This window comes from Microcebus murinus, chromosome 29 (assembly GCF_040939455.1).
Source record: "Microcebus murinus isolate Inina chromosome 29, M.murinus_Inina_mat1.0, whole genome shotgun sequence".
Classification (NCBI taxonomy): domain Eukaryota; kingdom Metazoa; phylum Chordata; class Mammalia; order Primates; family Cheirogaleidae; genus Microcebus; species Microcebus murinus.
In genome coordinates, this window is record NC_134132.1 from 12,955,373 (window position 1) to 12,976,742 (window position 21,370).

Below are 21,370 nucleotides of genomic sequence, written 5' to 3' on the forward strand. Positions count from 1 at the left end.
TATTAATACACAGATTTCTATTTTGATGAAGAAAAATAAGACCTTTTGTGTGAAGGGTTGTTTTTTTAGTGAATAGTTGATAATTGTTTACAATTCATGATGTATTTAAACAGACCAGTTTGCCATGATTAAACTCTCACATAGCACCTAATTCCGTGTTTTTTTGTTTTCTATTTTAGGTCACAGTGTGAGAAACATCCAGGCCTTTGCAGTCCTTCAGAATGCATTTTTAAAAGCAAAAACCAGCTTCCTTGCCCAGATCATCCTTGATGCCATCACAAATATTTATATGGCTGACAATGCCAATTACTTCATCCTAGAGTCACAGCACACACTGTCCCAGTTTGCTGAGAAGATTTCTAAACTCCCAGAAGTACAGAACAAATACTTTGAGATGCTGGAGTTTGTTGTTTTTAGCTTAAATTATATCCCCTGTAAAGAACTTATTAGTGTTAGTATCCTCTTAAAATCTAGCTCTTCTCACTACTGTAGCATTATTGCCATGAAAACACTTCTTAAGTTTACAAGACATGACGGCATATTTAAAGACGTGTTCAGGGAGGTGGGCCTTCTGGAGGTCATGGTAAACCTTTTACATAAATACGCTGCCCTCTTGAAGGATCCCACTCAGGCACTAAATGAACAAGGTAAAAGCATTTTCCATAACTTTATTTTTATTTGGCAAAGGGGTTTGGGAAGTTTGTTTGTTCTTGTTGTGCCTTCCAATTGGCTATTGACTTGAATGGCTTCCTAACGTGTATTATTGTGACACACAAGTGAATATCCAGGGTTAACTTTTTCGTTCAACCTCTGTTAGGGAATTGGGGAAGGAGAGCCTAGAATTCTGTCCTCGTAGTGGAAGAAGGTTTAAAGGAAGGCAAAAGCTGGGGGAAAACATGCATGACCCACCTGACTTGTGTCTACTATTAATACTTTGTGCTTCTCAGAGGGAATCTTAAAAAGTTTCCAGACATAATTGGATTATTATTGATTAAATTAATTATTAGGCGTAAATGTGGTTAAGTGTTTAGTTACTGCTAAACGAGAGCAAATAAATATATTTAATGATGCTATATACATACAGGTATAATAATACCTGTATACCTTTCTGATAAATATACCTTTCTGATAAATTTGATAAAAGTACCGTATTATCTGGCAATTAGTAAAATGTGAATTAATATAAGTTGAATAGGTAGTATTTTTCACAAACTTTTTTTTCTTTATGGTTCTTCAAAATGTAGCGTTTTCCTGTTGACCTCCTTGATGAGGAAAAACCCCTACGAGAAGGATATATTTAACTCGCACATTTTTGTTTTTAATGCTTGTTAGATAACCGTTTCTAGCCATACCAAAATAAAATCTGTTAACACTGATTTTGAGCCTACTTTTGCCAAATGTTGGACGCATGTTATAATCTTAAAAGAAATCATTAAAACTGAGTCGAGACAAAATAAGCTTTATCATTCTTGTCATTTAGATCTTTGAACCTTTTTCCTAGGGGACTCAAGAAATAATAGTTCAGTTGAAGACCAAAAACATTTGGCTTTGTTGGTTATGGAGACCCTGACAGTGCTTCTCCAAGGATCCAACACAAATGCAGGTAATGAGAAAAGCCACAGGGAGGAGATCGCCTCAGGTCCTGTCTTCTCTAGAGATTCTTGCTTCCGAAATCATCCTGTCACTTAAAAACTATTGATTGCCCTAAAAATGCAATACTTTTGACCATTAGAAGTATCTTAACGACAAAATATATAACATTTTTACCATTTCAAAATGCTTTTTAGATTGCTTTTTATGGTATACCTTATGCTTAAAGTATTCTTTTTCTAACCTTTAACTTATATATTAATAAATGTACTCTTACTCAATTTCAAACTTTAAATTTTTTTCCAAAATATTTTCTTTGTATGATGATTTTTTTAAAAAAAACTTGTATAGCAGAGGTATAAAGAAGAAAAAGAGGAAAGAAAAATAAAAAGAAAAAAAAATTTTAATAAAATTAAAAAAAAAATTTTTTTTTTTGGTACTACCTTAAAGTATTACAATGCTACAACCTTTAGGAATTATTGAAAAATGATTCTCTAATAAAACTTAACCCATCCCAGGTAAATGAGGTTTATTAACTATTTTGTTTGTCTTTAGTCTCAATTTCTTTTGCTTCCTTTTCTTTCTGTCACTAACAGTCAGATATGTTTATAAAATATCACTCTTGCTCTAAAGGAAAGATTACTTGAAATTTTTAGTCAACATCAAAAAACTCTCAGGCCACAAGGTCAATACAGCTTGAAAGGAATAAGTGAAGGGAAGGTGAGTTCAGATTTGCAGGCTGGGCCCAGATCATACACAGGTGGTTAGGACGCGGTGAAGAGCTTGGATTTTAAGTGTTACGGGAAGCCATGGGCGAATGAATGAATGAGCAAATGAACCCCGTGCACAAACGCATGACTGTTTGCCTCAGTGCAGAGAAACTCGGCATTCAGCATATGTATAAATATATCATTTGTTCCTAGGTGTTAGGGATGCAAAGGAAAGACAATTTATGCTCCAAAACAATTACAGTCTACTGGAGGAAGATGTTAACACATAATTACATAAGTAATTATTTAAATAGAATTTTGTCAAATGCCAAGACGGAGTTGAGTGAATTTAGTAGGTAATTGAAACAATGAGGACGATGAAGTTTAATGGGCACTATAATAACATTTTGTCAGTGGTATAATGCATCATCTTATTTCTAGTCGCCCGAGGAACTCGGAAACATAACGAAGATACACTAACAAGAATTTATTTGGCAAATTAAGTTTTTAATGACATGACCTAGAGGTTGCACAGGGAGAGAATGGACCATTCTGCTTAATATATCTCCCAAAGTGCCGAACATTTGCACACAGTTCTTTTCTTACTGTCTTTCTTTTCCATATTAAGAAAGATGTTACTAGCTGTGTGATCTCAGGCACTTAAAAAAGTGCTTTGCTCACAGTAAATGTTTAAAAAAGTATTAGCCATTTATGATCATCTATTTGGCCCTCACTAGCAAACCAGGACATGAGTAAACAAGGTCTTCATGTAATCAGAGGATGTCACAAATTCCACGTGCTGAATCTCGAGCACGTAACTTAGACTCACTACTAGGTTATATAATTCTTAACCCTTTGCTTGCTTTTTTTTCCTCATTATCCACGCTCGACATCCGAGTGCAAAGGGTTAAAAAGTTAGCAAATGGAAAGCCATTCAATAGAGAGGACAGTGGTTGCTACAGCAAAATACACCGCCAGTTACTCACCAACAAACGTTTATTGAAACACAAATCAGGAGAAATCCAAGAGTTATGGAGGACCAAACATATAGACAATAATAGTAAGGCTGTTTGCTATGAACTGTAATAAAGGTGTCCTAAAAGCATAAAGAGTAGAAAAATTACTTAGAGGAAATACTAATCAGTGATTTTCTTAAGTCACTTCATCCTCTTTTTTTTTTATGCTTGCGGATGATATTTGATGTAAGAAACAGTGTCACTTGTAAGCAGAGGCTGTGTAGACATACCTTGCTCTGTCACTTAATGGCTATGTGACTTGGGCTACATGACTCAACTTCTGCATGGTAGGGGATGAGTACTAAATAAATCATTCTATGTAAAGGCTTCGGAGCAGTGCCATGACTGGTGCTTTCTATTCCAGAATTTGTCGTCTTCTGTTCTCGTGCTCTACCTATGTAACAAAAAATTTTGGTTCCTTGTACTTTGTCCTGTGGTAAAACAATTTAGTCCATTCTTTTCTTGTCACTATTTTGAAAGCCTTGTTCATTTTGAATCTCATTTATTTGGGGTTTTGTTTGTCTGAAAGCCTTTCACGTAAGTTTATTTCATTATTGGGTATCCTGGTGTTATCTCTACCTATGAAATTTCCTAAAGTCCTAGATTTGGAGAATTTGGACATGGTGAACATAATCAGGGCATTAATCTTGCATTCAGGAAATCTAGGGGAAAAAATGTGCACGACTTTTCAGACATGCACAGTGCAACTTCATATTTTAATTCAAAGGGCGAAATCACTGGGTAGGTTTTATGTACTACATTCTTTTGAGTTACTGTACCTACAAAAATAACTGAATTTCCTATTCATCTCACTTGTCTCAGAACATTGTGAGTTAGCCCACGTGGTACTTTCTCTCCCTCCTTCAAGGAATTTTTCGAGAATTTGGAGGCGCAAGATGTGCCCATAATATAGTGAAGTACCCTCAGTGCCGGCAGCATGCCCTGATGACCATCCAGCAGCTGGTGCTGTCCCCCAACGGGGACGACGACATGGGCACTCTCCTGGGGTTAATGCATTCGGCTCCACCAACAGAACTGCAGCTGAAGACTGACATTTTAAGGGTAAGTTTGATAAGTATGTTTCTACTCTTTTGTTACAAAAACCTTAGGTTATTTTTTTTTCTATATATATTAGTTGGCCAATTAATTTCTTTCTATTTATAGTAGAGAAGGGGTCTCGCTCTTGCTCAGGCTGGTTTCGAACTCCTGACCTCGAGCAATCTGCCCGCCTCGGCCTCCCAGAGTGGTAGGATTACAGGCGTGAGCCACCACGCCCAGCCAACTTAGGTTATTTTTTAAATGATTTATATTTAAGTTAGAGACAAGGAAATTTCAGAAATCCAAAGTAATAAAAAAAAAAAATCCCTACAACTTTGTAGACAGTATTTTAAAAAAGTATATTTTAAAATCTTTTCTTAATGAGTTAATATTGCATATATAAATACATTTTATTAAATTTAACAAGATACGGAGACTGTATTGTTACCAGATACTATTAATATGGAAATTTATTGGTTGCAGAATAATGAAGGAACTACACTGTTTTTACATTTTATTTACATACTGAATGTGTATTTCCTGTCTTTTAAAATGATAAGACATAGTTATATATAATGAAATCCTCATAATTTCTGGAGCAGTACATGTCAAGAAGGTGAGTATATATATTAATACAGGTTGAGCATTTCTAATCTAAAAATCTGAAATTTGTGAAATGCTGCAAACTTTTTTCATACACCAAATTGTCAAAACGATTGTATAAAATCACCTTTAGCCTTTATATAGAAGATGTATATGAAACATGAATGAATTTCGTGTTTAGACTTGGGTCCCATCCCCAGGATACCTCATTATATATATATGCAAATATTCAAAAATCTGAAATGTTGATCATTTCTGGTCCCAGGCATTTTGAATAAGGGACACTCAACCCATACGTAGCCTTTTCATTCTTCAGATACCATTATACATGGGTGAGATCCTTTAATAAATTGATTCAAGGCCGGGAGCGGTGGCTCACGCCTGTAATCCTAGCTCTCTGGGAGGCCGAGGCGGGCGGACTGCTCGAGGTCAGGAGTTCGAAACCAGCCTGAGCAAGAGCGAGACCCCGTCTCTTCTATAAATAGAAAGAAATTAATTGGCCAACTAATATATATAGAAAAAATCAGCCGGGCATGGTGGCGCATGCCTGTAGTCCCAGCTACTTGGGAGGCTGAGGCAGGAGGATTGCTTGAGCCAGGAGTTTAAGGTTGCTGTGAGCTAGGCTGACGCCACGGCACTCACTCTAGCCTGGGCAACAAAGTGAGACTCTGTCTCAAAAAAAAAAAATAATAAAAAATAAATAAATAAATAAAAAATAAATCGATTCAAATGTAACGATTGGGAAGATTATAAATTATGTCTTAAGTAATAGTAGTAGATACTCATTGTGGTACAATTGCAGAAATAGAAAAGGAGTCCCTTGTATCTAAGCAGATTTCAAATTACTATTTGGGTCAGTAAAGGTTAAATGCGTGAGTAGCATTGGTTAGACTGCCTGGGGTTAAATCCTGCCTTTGCTGTGTGTAAGCTGTACAATCTTTGGCAAGTTATTTTACCACGTTGTACCTCAATTCCTCATCTATAAAGTGGGAATAATAGTACCTAACACGTAGGATTGTTGAAAGGGTCACTAAGCACTTAGAGTGCCCGGTACAAAGCATGTGCCCAGTAAGATAATCAGGTGATTTTATAATGTGTTTTTAAAAATAATAAGCCAAGTTAAAAGTATGATAGTCCAAAAATAACTGAAAGTTATAAAAAGTTTTTTGTTTTTTTATGTATTTACTTCAGGTTTAATTTCTGAGAACATACAGCTGTTCTTTTTGAAAGGGCATACTTTCAGCCCTCAGGCTCCAGTTCACTTTGCAAGAGAGAAAGAACATAGTGATCCCTCTAAAGTTCCTTTCGAAAGCATGAGAATATGGTCACTTTATCTGAATCAAAAGACCCCAAATTGTGGCTGCCCTGAGCATCATCTCTCTGATCCCTCCTAGAATAAATCAGTTTGTACATACACAGAGTCACAACTTTTCATGAATGTGTATTAGTCACATTAGGCTAGGATATGTATTTTACTTATTTGATAACTGAACTCATTGATGTCGTCATTAATTAAAGACATTGGAAAAGCTTTTCAGCCAAGATCTGGATGTAGCCCTGCCCTGTCAAAGGAAACGTGTGATGGCGTTTCCTAAAATTATCTTCTGTCTTTAATATGACATTTTTAATTAGCAAAATATTTGATATGCTTAATATTATAGAACTGCTTGTTGGGTAAATAACGAAAACATTCATATCAGATGTTCACAGAATACAGACTCTTTGATATATATGTGCATGATGATTTTCTCTCTTTTTTTTTTTTTTAATTTGACTTATGTTTGTTTTTGGTTGTTTTTGCCCTTTTTTTTCCCCCTTGTAGGCCCTCCTGTCAGTCCTCCGAGAAAGCCACCGTTCGAGGACAGTTTTTAGGAAGGTTGGAGGGTTTGTGTACATTACGTCCTTGCTTGTTGCCATGGAGAGATCCCTGAGCTTCCCGCCCAAGAACGGCTGGGAGAAAGTGAGCCAGAGCCAGGTGTTCGAGCTTCTCCACACCGTGTTCTGCACGCTGACCGCGGCGATGCGCTACGAGCCGGCCAACTCGCACTTCTTCAAGACAGAGATCCAGTATGAGAAGCTGGCAGACGCTGTTCGGTTTCTTGGCTGCTTCTCAGACCTAAAGAAAATAAGCGCCATGAATGTCTTCCCCTCAAACACACAGCCGTTTCAGAGACTGCTAGAGGAGGACGCGGTCTCGGCGGACTCGGTGTCACCAACCCTGCGGCACTGCAGCAAGCTCTTTATCTATCTTTACAAAGTAGCCACAGACTCTTTTGACAGGTACGGCTCTGTTCTGCCCTCCCAGCGGCAGGGTCCGCTAAGCATGACTTCAGCATTAAGACGTGAGTCATAAGTTAACCCCCACGCAAAATGAGAACAAACGAGTCTTCTCTCCCATTTGCTTGAGGTGTATCACTTTATTTTTTAATATCACTGTTGCGCTGGTGTTAAGTTCTTTTTTTTTTTTTTTTTTTTTTTTTTTTAGCATGGAAGCCTGCCTATTACTTGTAAATTCGGGTTCAGTTAGCTCTCATTGCAGTCGTTGGAATAGTTTTTTTTTTTTTTTATGAAGTTTCCATTTAATGGTGGTGTTTGCTATTGTTCTCTTTTTCCTTTTTCAGCCTCAGAAACATTAGGTGCATCCGGGCTTACCGATATCTGTTAGCAACAGAACATGGCTATGATTATTCATATTTCCAGACAGATGCTCTGTCGTTGCCAACATCTCATAATCCTCAAAAAGTGATACAGCTCCTTAGGGGACATATCAGTGTCTTGACCCATCAAGCCCAGGAGTCCATCAGACTCATTTTACTTATTCCTTCGTCATACAAGGACTTGACAAAATCCCATTGCATGCCAGCTCATCGTGCGAGGCACTGGGGATCCTGCTCTGTACGGGGCTGTCTTGGTCCTGGCTTTCTTTTAGTTGAAATACAGACACATTATGTAGCCAATTACATCTATTGTGACAAATTCTATGATGGGAAAAACACAGGGTTCTAAGGAGAGCCACTTTACCCGAATCACTTACCATTTTCAGTGCTTCAACTGTGTTTTTAATTAAGTTGTCACTTTGAAAAATAATGTTAAGGGTTGTGCTGCTAATTTATGTCCATGTATTATTGCTTTTAACAATTAACCATAGCTTTATAAAATAAATGAGTTATCTTTAAATTGCCCCCATTAACAGCTAAAGTAACTCCATTGCATAGAGCTTCTAATAAGTTTTGTATGCGTTACTGTGGAGTATCTACTTTGAAATGTCAACTGAGACATTTCTTCTTAACAAGACTTCTGAGTCCTCAATATTTAGATGTGAAAATAAAAAAAAAAATTGTAAGAAATTATAAAAAAAAAAAAACTTCTGATTTTCCCTATCTGAAATAACGATGCATATATATTGTTAACTTATAGAAAACATGAGATAGTGTAATATCCTAGGAAGAAGCTATATAAACTTGCGTATTCAAATTTAACCTCTTTTCCCTTGATTTCTACTTATCCTAGCGAGTATACCTCATTTTTAGTCACTTTGTCCAAAAACAGGGCTCACAGAACTCTGTTTTAACAACCGTGTTAAATGTTAACATTGATGGAATAAGCCTCTGCCTTAAGCATGCTTTTCTGTTTCATTCAGTGCATGTGTCGTAGTCTTGCTCCTTGTGCCTACTGAATACGGATGATGTTCCATATAAGACTTCTACTGGCATTTTCTTGTGAAACTAACCTATGGCCAACCTGGTGTTCTCTTCTTCTAACCTCTCTAAACCACCCTGTCTGTTTTGTCGTCTGTAGTCGTGCAGAACAGATCCCTCCTTGCCTGACAAGTGAGTCTTCTCTCCCCTCTCCTTGGGGAACACCAGCTTTGTCCAGGAAAAGGTACTGATCTTATAAGAGAAGTCAATCTGTTTGTGTGGGTTTTTTTTTTTTTTCCTGTGCTTACTTATACGTTAATATGGTCATTGTGTTTTGAAACTTTAATTTTTTTTTTTTTTGCTTTCTATTTGACTTTTTTCTTTTTAAAGGTTTTTAAATTATCAATTTCTCTTGAATATATTTATGAAAGTAAAATATGTTGGTACTGTGAAGCTATGAAGAATTTCATCATCCAACTCCATTATTTAGACTAAACTACACGCTTTGGTTGTAGAGAAAAGCATGTCTTTTATTAAAATAACTTAGAAATCTGAGAGCCTACTGTCTCTTTAGAGTACTTTTCTACCTTTTTTTTTTTTTTTTTTTTTTTTTAACTTTAAATGTCAGGATCATTCTTTGGTTTTGACTTTTACTCCAGAATGAACTTCATAGCACTGGAAGGAAATGTGTATTTTCTCAAGCAGGTTCAACCAGTTGAAATATGCTATTGTGAAGACTTAAGAATGCTAAACTTTGAAAAAGTGAATAATAATCTACTTCAGTTCATTGTTTCATTGGTTCTGTGTAAATCTCTGATCTAGTTGATCTCCTATATTAAACTTACGAATTTTTTAAAATTCCCGTAGATTGACCAAAAAAATACAATTAAGATCCATTTAAGATTCCATTTGCAACCTACATAAAATGGTCATAGTCTATAGTTGGCACCACATACTTTTGTTCCTTCTCCTGTTTTCCTCATAACCAAAAATAAGTCTTTAACTTATATGTAAATATTCTTCCATTGTGGATTTTTAAAAAAATGAATGCTGAATGATTTTTAAAAATGAATTCTGCTTTATTTTCGTTTTAATTGTATTACTATTGTTCAGATTTTGGAACTTGAATATAGTTGGAGTTAGTGCATGAAAAGTGTTTGTTTACAGGTTCTGTATTTCAGCATATTGTAGTAGTAACCTTTATTAGGGCCAGACCAGGCGCCTCACATCTGTAATCCCAGCACTTTGGGAGGATCACTTGAGGCCAGGAGTTTGAGGTTGCAGTGAACTATGATTGCACCGCTGCACTTCAGCCTCGGTGACAGAGTGAGAACTTGTCTCTTAAAAATATATACATATTCATTATGTATATACAAAGACAAATTTTCCTTTTTCTCTTAAATTTACACAGGAGCTTAACAGTTTATTTCTTACAGTAAACGATGGCATAGTTCAAACCAATCTTAAATAAATTTAGGGTTGTTTAATATATTTGTGCTTAAAAACTACTCTTTTTTTCTTTTTAAAGAGGTGTCTTAATTTGTGAAACCATGAACTAGATAGATTTGATTTGATATAGTATATTTTTCTTTTGCTAAAATGGATAAGGTAAAGTATTTGTGTTTGAAGATTTGTGTATGTGATCCCAAAGAACTACTACATGTTAGAGAAATAATTTTTTTTTTTTTTTTTTTTTTTTTTTTTTTGAGACAGAGTCTCACTTTGTTGCCCAGGCTAGAGTGAGTGCCGTGGCGTCAGCCTAGCTCACAGCAACCTCAAACTCCTGGCTCAAGCAATCCTCCTGCCTCAGCCTCCCAGGTAGCTGGGACTACAGGCATTCGCCACCATGCCCGGCTAATTTTTTGTATATATATTAGTTGGCCAATTAATTTCTATTTATAGTAGAGACGGGGTTTCGCCTCTTGCTCAGGCTGGTTTCGAACTCCTGACCTCGAGCAATCCGCCCGCCTCGGCCTCCCAGAGAGCTAGGATTACAGGCGTGAGCCACCGCGCCCGGCCAAGAAATAATTTAAATTATTAGTTTTAAATTACTTAATATCACAATGTTAAAGTATAATGATTATTATGTCTCAAATGGTAAAGTCCTAAAAATTACCGTTTAAAAACATTTAGTACTTTTTAAGTGGTAGCCAAAAACTACAAAATAGAAATGAACAGATTAAAGGGATACAGTAAAAAAAAAAAATTTCCATCAGAATTTACTATTTATTTAGATGGTAATTTGACAAAGGGAACAAAGCATTTTCTTCCTTAAAGAGTTACTTAATGGCTTTAAATTTAAAAAAAAAAAAAAAAACTTTGTCATTGTTTGTATCACATCTACAGGTAGAGATATACCAAGTCTTTGACTTAAGGCAAAACCATCATCGCTGAATAAACAAACACACCTAGTTAAGTGAATCCTAATACATTTGAGTTCTCCATCAGTCTTCCAAATTGATGTAACCCCAAGGACAGAAAACCCTCGATACTGTTCATGCTAATACTAAAAATCAGTGTTGACATTTTCAGGTTGCCATACTAGTTGGGCTGCGCACATTTTGCCGAGTGGTAAGAAGCCTCTAAGCTAGTAAAGAGTCTAATGTTTTTACTTCACAAATCCAATTCTAGTAACTTTTGAAATTAGTGTTGAATTCACACTAATTCTAGAACCTCTCAACAAATTACATCAGCTCATAGGCATCTTTTTCTTGTGGCAAAACATGTTGGTTTCGTTGGCAAAGGGAGAAACCAACACCGCACACTGTGTTTTTATGACTTGTGGAGCATTCAGATGCTAAGAAAATTTTGAGCTTGTGATACTTGCCTGAAATTTAAAATGCTGGAGGTCCTTCTCTAATTATTTTAAGAATTGGGGGTGGGAAAGAGCTAGTTAACCTCATATTTAGAAAACTAAAACTTACAATCTTTTTCATTATTCATTATTCAGAGGAATAATAGAACAGAATTATAGCTGAACAGTGTTCAATCAGAGTTGGAGGAAGTGAATGCAAAATAGTAATCAAAACTCAACAGAATATAACTGCAGTGGGACAAGAGGTGGCGAGTACTAGTTACCATTCAAACATGGTATCTGTTACTCAGCACCCCTGCACACTTGATGATTAAAGCAAAGCATATATTCAGAATTTAAATATTCAACTATATTTTCCTAAAAGAGGTAGATTAGTCTTAAATATAAATGAGAAATTCGGATGAAATATTTAAAATAACAGTTTCTATAATTTTTGAGAGTGACTGCAACATAAAAATTAAATTTTGAGATGTCTTATCCTGTCTTTAAAAATGGTTAGGTATTGCTTGTGAATTAACCATTTGCTTACCACAGTCACTAAATTTAAAAAGTGGTAATACTTGTGGTGATACCTAGATGACTTAATAAGCATTAATATATAACATCTGTTATAATACACCTAATTTTAATTAATATCATGTTTTAGGTTTCAGCAGTCTTTGTAGTATTTTTTTGTTTTAAAAACGGTGAATGTAATTTCTTTATTGGAATATTGTTTTCTGATACAAGGTAAAAAATATTCGCTACTACAGTAGTTATATACAGGTTGAGTATCCCTTATCTGAAATGTTTGATACCAGGAGTATTTTGGATTTCGGATTTTTTTCAGTATTTACATATACGTAATGAAATATTAAAATACCTTGGGGATGGGACCCAAGTCCAAACATAGAATTTATTATGTTTCATACGTACCTTACACACATAGCCTGAAGATAGTTTTATATACAATATTTTTAATATTAATAATTTAGGGCATGAAACACAGCTTTGACTGCATTTTGAATGCAACCCATCACAAGGGGTAGAATTTTCCACTTGTGATGTCATGTCAGTGCTCAAAAAGTTTTAGGTTTTGGGGGATTTGGGATGCTTGGGTTAGGATGCTCTACCTGTGTCAATAAAAGGAGTTCAGTGTCCAAAGACATAAAGATTTTTTTCAAGGTCTATCCATAATTTCAATCCAAATCTTAGATTAAATCTGTCAATTTAGAAATAATTATCGAAGTTCTATAACTAAAATATACAATTAGAATCTGTGTGTGTGTGTGTGTGTGTGTTTAAGGAAAATGTTTTTTACGAAATTTTTCAATTCAAGGGTGAGAATTCGTGCTATAGTTTAGCAGAATCATGAATCTTTTTTCTAGATGGGTCAAAATATTTTAAAGAATAAAGCGAACAGCATAGGAAGAGGATACCTGTTGGTAATGAGCATCTAGAAATCTTTCTCTAGTAAGTTTAGAAATTAAATCTTACCGAACGAAAAACAGCAAATACAGGGAGTGAAAACATGAATGGGCGGAGAAGATGCTTACTTAAATAAACTAGGAGAACCCGTGTGGTTTTTTTTTTTTTTCTTTTTGTAAGTAAAGCTGAATACTTTCCTAGAATCTCTGTTAAAAAGAGAATGTTACTTTTTCAAAAAAAAAACAAAACATGGCAGTGCCAATTCTTCGCTACTAAATCACTGACAGAAAGCATCTGTTTCCCAAGCTGCTCCTGTACCAGAGAGCTGAGACTGCACTGTTCTCGGTGACAGAGCTCAGCATTAGGCAAATTATGCTGAGACCAACTCATTGGAACAAAGAGCTCTCCTATAGGCTGAAACGACAAGCATCTGTTTCTTCCTGCCAAGATGTGCAAATTGTGCAAAATTCATGAATTGTAGATGAGTAGTATGAAAGAGAAAGTGGAGATCATTGATGAGAAGAAATGTTTACGTTCAGGACATGGCTGGGCTTTCTAACTCACAGAAACTAATATAAAATATGTCTTCTAAGATTTTAAAAATCGTGATGAATATTTGCAGTGTTTGCGGGAACGCATGCAAACAGTGAATGTAGTTCCACGTAAACTAAAGGAAAACTTTTCATGATGCTTGATGTATTTATTCGTGGGTAGCCAAGACTGAGCCAACCCTGACTCGGTTGGCCCAGTTATATAGAGGAGGCCACTTTGATCTTGTTTTTTTTTTTTCTTTTCTTTTCTTGAGACAGAGTCTTGCTTTGTTGCCCAGGCTAGAGTGAGTGCCGTGACGTCAGCCTCGCTCACAGCAACCTCCAACTCCTGGGCTCAAGCGATCCTCCTGCCTCAGCCTCCCGAGTAGCTGGGACTACAGGCATGCGCCACCATGCCCGGCTAATTTTTTCTGTATATATTAGTTGGCCAATTAATTTCTTTGTATTTATAGTAGAGACGGGGGTCTCGCTCTTGCTCAGGCTGGTTTCGAACTCCTGACCTCGAGCAATCCTCCCGCCTGGGCCTCCCAGTATGCTAGGATTACCGGCGTGAGCCACCACGCCCGGCGATCTTGTTAATTCTTGTTAGGCTACTTTGGTCATAGGCTGAGGAAAGATTAAAAACACATAGATAATTTCAAAAGAAAACAATCTCATCGAGGGACTTAATTTACCTTGATCTTTCATCACATATTATTTCATCTTCCTAGAACTTGGAATCACTACGATTTTACCTATTTTTCTCATCTTCTGGCACAAGTGTCATTTTTTTTTTAATGAAACAATCCAAATAATAAATGGTGTAAAGACATAAAAAGGGCAAGAATAATTGATAAATTGTCTCTATATGACTCAAGCGTTGATAATATGCTGCGTTTTTTTATATATATATATATCCCAACCTTTAAAATATTGTGCAACCTATCCCTGAATGACAAGGCTTTTTTTTTTTTTTTTTTTTGCTTATCAGTGGATACAAAAGTAACACACGATGAAGAAAATGAACAGAAGATAATCTGATTGGAATTATAAATACCAAATGTACCCTTCTTTCTTTTTATATAGGCATGCATATCATTCTGTTTCCACTCCCCCTATCTACCCTGCTAAAAATGTTGCCGACCTGAAACTCCACGTGACGACCTCATCTCTCCCGAGTTCCGATGCAGTCATCATCCACCCTGGGGCCATGATCGCGATGCTGGACCTCCTGGCCTCTGTAGGGTCAGTGACACAGCCAGAAGTAAGCTTGGTCACGTCAGTGCCTCCCCGTGTGTGATGAATGAAACCATGTGGATGTTGATCGCGCGAGCCGGGGGCTCTGGGGAAGAGAGAAAGGAGCATGGAACTGTTTTACCTATCAACGTACTAAAGTAGATAAAAGGGGAAAAAAAAACAACAACAGGATTTTTCTATTTGAGCCTTGCCTTTCATGATGCATGTTTTAGAATGCGGTGCATTTGTTACAAAATGCGGTGACGATGGTTACCCCTGGTACTAGAATCATTCCGTTTGCCCTTGTAAATCCTGCTCGGCAGTGGACGTTGTTAATGAACAGTACAGAAGGAAAAAGGACCAGAGATACTCTGTTGAGGCTATTTATTTGTCTTGACCCGTAGTACTCAAGAGTTTGGGTAAATTGGGGCCTGGGGGTGGCTATTCTGTTAAAATGTCGTGCGGAGTTCATTTAAAGGCCTAAAAAAGTATCGCAGGTATAAACAGTAGGCCTTCCTTAGGTTAGTTGTCCACCTACCATGTAAAGAGTTCATACACACTGCTTTTATAAAAGTAGAACTACCTTTAGTTATATAGTCGTGTAACACAAAAGACTTGGAAGCAAATAGAGTCCAGCTGGGTATGCTTCTAACAAAATTAAAACGGGGAGTTTTCGCCTGGCCTGTTCTGTAATTGCTCTGGCGCTCTAAGCCAGTGCCTCAATTTACCCGAACGTGTTTCGAAGCCTGTAGGGACCTCACGTTAATTAAAATGCGTGCTCCGCGTGGGAAGTGACGACGTCACCTGTCTCCCACTAAGATCGCCCTGGTTTCCTGGATCTCTTTAACTTTAGCACGCTCTGGACCTCCAGCTGGCCGTGGCGAATATTTTACAGTCCCTGGTGCACACGGAGAGAAACCAGCAGGTCATGTGTGAAGCTGGCCTTCATGCCCGGCTGCTGCAGAGGTGCAGCGCGGCGCTGGCGGACGAGGACCACTCCCTGCACCCCCCTCTCCAGCGCATGTTCGAACGCTTGGCCTCCCAGGCCCTGGAGCCCATGGTGCTGAGGTCAGTGAGTTCTCTCTTCTTTTTCACGCTCGACAGGCCACGATGATTAGCAGCAATGCCAATTTCTAGAGTCTTTTATGATTCCAGAGTTCTTGCATTAATGGGCATACATATTCAGTTACCTGCGGGCAAGACATAACAAAAAAAAAAAAAATGGGTAAAAATACTCAAAAGATAGCATTTAGAAAATCAGTCTAGGCCGGGCGCGGTGGCTCACGCCTGTAATCCTAGCTCTTGGGAGGCCGAGGCGGGCGGATTGCTCAAGGTCAGGAGTTCAAAACCAGCCTGAGCAAGAGCGAGACCCCGTCTCTACTATAAATAGAAAGAAATTAATTGGCCAACTGATATATATATAAAAAAAATTAGCCGGGCATGGTGGCACATGCCTGTAGTCCCAGCTACTCGGGAGGCTGAGAAAGAAGGATCACTCGAGCCCTGGAGTTTGAGGTTGCTGTGAGCTAGGCTGACGCCACGGCACTCACTCTAGCCTGGGCAATAAAGTGAGACTCTGTCTCAAAAAAAAAAAAAAAAAAAAAAAAAAAGAAAATCAGTCTAGTCACTGGCAGTCGTTTAGTGTTTCTGCCCCATTAGTTATTTCTTCCCCTTGAATTCAGCAGACTCTCACTTTCCTTTAAAAATAGGCTGGGCGCAGTGGCTCGCGCCTGTAATCCCAGCACTTTGGGGGAGACTGAGGCGGGGGAAGATCACTTGAGCCAGGAGTTCAAGACCAGCCTGGGCAACGTAGCAAGACTGTGTCCCTACAAAAAACTACAAAGAAAAATCAGCTGGGTGTGGTGGTGCGCACCTATAGTCCCAGCTACTAGGGAGGTTGAGGCAGGAGGATCCCTTAAGCCTAGGAGTCCGAGGCTGCAGTGAGCTGTGATCATGCCACTGCAGTCCAGCCTGGGTAACAGAGCCGAGACCCTGACTTGAAAAAGAAATAAATAAAGTCATGTTTAATATGTAAATGGCTTATATCTACTTTATATTCATATTTAAGAACTTTCCATAATGTAAGAACTTTTTTAAAAATACTTTAACTTTTTTGCTTTGAAATAATTATAGATTCACTATAAGTTGTAAAGATAGATAAGAGAGGTTCCTTGTCCCCCTCACCCAGTTTCCTCCATTGTTTATAGCTTTTATAACTATAGTACAGTATCAGAACCAGAAATCAATACTGGTTATGATGTATTCACGTCCACATGTAATTCTCAGTTATTGCATCACCTGTGTGTGTAGGTTCGTGTGACCACCACACGATCACAAAGATTCCCCTGGTGCTACCCCTTTATTGCCATGCCTGTCTCCATAACCCCCACCTTCCCTTACCTTTGGGGAACCACTGATCTGTTCTCTATCTCCATAATTTTGTCATTTGGAGAATGTTATATAAATGACATCATACAGTAGGTGATCTTTTGAGATTGATTGTCTTTTTTTTCCCCCTTACTATAATGTTCCTGAGATGCATATAAGTTGTTAAATGTGTCAATCATATTTTCTTTTTTTTTTTTTTGAGACAGAGTCTCGCTTGTTGCCCAGGCTAGAGTGAGTGCCGTGGCGTCAGCCTAGCTCACAGCAACCTCAAAGTCCTGGGCTCAAGCAATCCTTCTGCCTCAGCCTCCTGAGTAGCTGGGACTACAGGCATGTGCACCATGCCCAGCTCATTTTATATATATATATTAGTTGGCTAATGAATTTCTTTCTATTTATAGTAGAGACAGGGTCTCGCTCTTGCTCAGGCTGGTTTTGAACTCCTGACCTCGAGCAATCCGCCCTCCTCGGCCTCCCAGAGTGCTAGGATTACAGGCGTGAGCCACCGCGCCCGGCCCATTTTTTCTTTTTATTACTGAATAATTCCATAGTACATACTATGGAATTATATAAAATATGCCACAGTTTGTGACTCATTCAAGAAATGCAATTGGATGGGTGGGAGGGGGGACGGGTATATACATACATAATGAGTAAGACGTGCATCGTCTGGGGGATGGTCACGCTTGAAGCTCAGACTTGTGGGGGGGGGGGAAGGGCATTATTTGAAACCTTAAAATTTGTACCCCCATAATATGCTGAAATAAAAAAAAGGAAAAAGAAATGCATATATATATAAAATAAAATGTATTTTTATAAAATAACCTTTTTTAATGCAAGAGAAACAGCACTGTATGTTTTAGGAATGAAATCTGCCTGTTGCTATTTTAAAACAATTTTTCTGTATTTTCCTTGATACTATACCTAGCCAAACAGATTTAATGTATAAATCATCTTGTTTCTCCTTAGAAAATTACACTTACACATCTTGTCACTTTGGGAATATAAGCAGATCTCTTTATTAGGATTATATTTTTTTCTACTGTTCAAGTTTTATAAAACTTTCAGGAGCTTTCTTAAAAATGGTTGTAAATTAAATGGACTCCAAACCAATGATGGATTAAGAAAAGCTTAGGGAGTAAACATTTGTTAAACAGTGTATCAGGCAGTGTACTAGGCCTTAATCATATCAAGATGAACAAGACAGTCCTACTCCCTTCATCCATCATCTTAGGGATTTACTCATCTTCTTAAAGCTTTGAAAGTAGCATTGTGATTTTTCCCCTGGTCCTTTTTGATAATCTGTTTTGATAGTAGAGAGAAAGAGAGACTTTCTTATACCTAATACTAACCATAACCGCTTGGTTATGCTCCATTTTTACAATGAATTCTTAGAAAAAAAAAAGTCAAGTGATGGATGGTGCCGGTACCTGGCTATTACAAGCCTCAGATTATAAGCTAATTGTATGTAACATTCTACATGAAAAAGTGGCAAAGGGTATACTTCTTAACTTTTCAACCTCATTTTTTTTCTGCCAGAGGGAATTGAAAATTCAGAGAAATTTTTTTTTACATGATGTCATAAATGAAAGGGTGTGGAAGATTCATGCTCTCAAAAAATGTATAGTAAGAAATAATCAGATAAGCAGAAAATTAAAATATTGCTTAAGTTCTATAATAGCTGTGTCATGTAGTTCATATAGGGGCAGCTTACCCAGACTTTTTGGGGAGCATGGCTCATAGCGGGCTTCGTGAGAGAAATGACAAGAGATAAAGTTTGGAAGAGAGTTAATTGGATTAAAAAGTGGGGGGAAAGAATGTTCTCAGCAACAAGAAAGACGAATATGATGGTCCAGAGTAGGGAAGGAGTACAGTATTCTCAGGGAGTCAGAAACCTTGGATTTATGATTGGGGAGAAAATGGGAGCCACGAAGCTGGAGAATGAAGTGAGAATCTTCTCATGTATCCCATTATACGCCAGCCGTTTTGGGGAGTTGGGGTTTCCATCTGCTCACCTGCAAGAAATGGAAAGCCACTGCAGAGTCTTAAGCGATAGAGTGACATTGAGTAGATTTTAATTTTGATAGATACTGACTATAGTGGAGAATGGACTGAGTTGGGGCAAGATTGAAGTCACAGGAGGTCATTAAGACTCTGTTTTAGGAATAGTAACCTAGTGTAGTCTGGGTGGTAGCAGCAAGAATGGAGGGAAGATGGCAAGATACAATATTTTTAGCCAGTAGAATCAGCAGGATTTTCTGAATGTGGAAAGTCAAAGAAAGGAGAGGAATCGAAGCACATTTCAGTGAGATGCAAACGATAAGAAAAGCCCCAGGTTTGAGTATAAAGTGATGAGTTTGTTTTAGCCGTATTCGAGTTGGAGTGCTTCTTATTCATTTTTGAAATAATAAATACTGAAAAATATGTAGTAGATATATAGCCATATGGAGATTAAATATAAAATGAACATTGTGTATTGTTTTATAACTTTGCATTTCTTTTGTATTTTAACCAGTCTGTCATCACTCATTAACTCTCTTTTTTGAGTGTTCGGTTGATGACTTATATAATGTTCATCAAGGAATAATTTTGCTTTGTGTCTCCAATCAGGGAGTTTTTGCGTTTGGCAAGTCCTTTAAACTGCGGTGCCTGGGACAAAAAGCTGCTGAAACAATACAGGGTCCACAAGCCAAGTTCGCTGAGTTACGAGCCTGAGATGAGAAGTGAGTTGGCCTTTGAGGTTCCCTTTTCTGGTGTGCTTTTGTACATGAAAGCCACGTGGCGGATGAGTATTATTTCAAAAAGGTTACGAAGAAAAAGACAAGGGTCTGTTGATATTTGAATGGAGAAACACAGGACGGGGTTGGCTAACCAAGGAGGGGGCAGTGGGGTGGAAAAGGAATCCATCGTTGGTGATGCAAGGATACAGAAGAGATGAGGATTACGGGCAGAATAACTCTTGGCGTGGAACCGGGGATACCTGTTTCTTGGGATTCATACTTCGCTTGCTGCCTGGACTACAGAGCGGCTGATTAGATGATTATTAACAGGCCGTGGATCTGCAAGACAGCTGCTGCAGGAGGACTTGGAGAATAGGAAATTAAAAATACTGATAAAAGTCGGTATTTTTTTAGAGGATACAGGCCCATGTAGGGAATGAAGTGAGGCCAGGTGGCCAGTTGTGATAGGCGGAGAGAAAAAGGGCAGATCAGTGGACTGGAGAGTTAACAGCCAGGCCAGAGTGCAGATGCAATGGGAGAAAAGGAATGAGGAGCCGGAGGAAAGAGGGACGGGGCAAGTGCAATCAAAATCGAAGGAGTGGAGCAAGCAGAGAAAATGACCGTGTCCAAACTGTGGCTCTGGAGTGAAGCAGAGGTGACACTTGGAGGAAAGGTGATCTTAGAACTAGAAGGGGGAGGTGCCAGGTGGACGTTGATATCCCCCCAGTACAATGGCAAGAATTAGTACAGAAAAGACTGAGAGTAAAATGCCCAGTGTTGTTGAAAACCGCAGAGGGTCCTGCTAGGAGAACAGTTAGGTGGTAGCTTCCTAGAGAGATGAAATAGTTGCTGATGAGGAGCCTCCAAGGAGCAGTCTCTGCATTAGGCTGATAGAAGAATGATACAGGAATTAGCAGGATGCTAATTCCATGCCTACCGTCCATCATGGACACGAGAGAAGCAGCAGACTCCGTCCACTCAAGAGCTGGGGGCAAACAGTGTTCTCGGGGGAGAGCTCAGTTGCTCTGGGTTTCCTCCCAGTGTTAAGTCTGTGCTTTGCTGCATTTTTACTTTGTTGTTCATTTTGTGCCACTGTTAGCCATAGTGATAAAGTATTTGTTTTCATGGATTAAGATGACCCATTGCTAGTGAAACGGGCAAGAATAAAGTAGAATGGCCACTGTGGCAGGGAGGTAAGTGATCATTTAGAGCAGGCATCCTCAAACTACGGCCCGCGGGCCACGTGCAGGTGTTTTTGCCCGTTTGGTTTTTTTACTTCAAAATAAGATATGTGCAGTGTGCATAGGAATTTGTTCATAGTTTTTTTTTTAAACTATTGTCCAGCCCTCCAGCGGTCTGAGGGACAGTGAACTGGCTGGCCCCTTGTTTAAAAAGTTTGAGGACCCCTGATTTAGATCAACCCATTCACTTTACAGGTGAGAATTCTGAGAGTCAGATTAAACAACCGTCAACCATTATTTCAGTCTTAATTTTTCCTCCTACGGATTATCAATACTGTGATTAATCAATACTGTGTTAGGGAAACTTTAAGAACTTTTGAGTTCCAACACAGTCTTATTGGAAAACAGCAAGTATTGAACCTCTTCATATCAATTAATATGCATCTCCTGGGTCTATTATTTTTGTTATTGTTATTGTTTGTACTTTACACGGTTATTTAG

At 38.1% G+C, this 21,370-nt stretch overlaps 1 protein-coding gene across 10 annotated transcripts in view; it reads left to right on the plus strand.

Annotated features, from left to right (window-relative positions):
* WDFY3 (WD repeat and FYVE domain containing 3) overlaps positions 1–21,370 on the plus strand; it is a 269,179-nt gene that overhangs the window by 132,787 nt on the left and 115,022 nt on the right. For 9 of the 10 annotated variants that reach the window (XM_075998724.1, XM_075998728.1, XM_075998723.1 and 6 more), the window contains 8 exons: positions 180–647; positions 1,502–1,603; positions 4,185–4,378; positions 6,780–7,237; positions 8,756–8,839; positions 14,434–14,611; positions 15,437–15,651; positions 19,579–19,691. In XM_075998724.1, coding sequence (XP_075854839.1) covers positions 180–647; positions 1,502–1,603; positions 4,185–4,378; positions 6,780–7,237; positions 8,756–8,839; positions 14,434–14,611; positions 15,437–15,651; positions 19,579–19,691 — 1,812 coding nt within the window. The remainder of the gene's footprint in view (positions 1–179; positions 648–1,501; positions 1,604–4,184; positions 4,379–6,779; positions 7,238–8,755; positions 8,840–14,433; positions 14,612–15,436; positions 15,652–19,578; positions 19,692–21,370) is intronic. The other variant, XM_075998731.1, reaches the window with a different exon arrangement.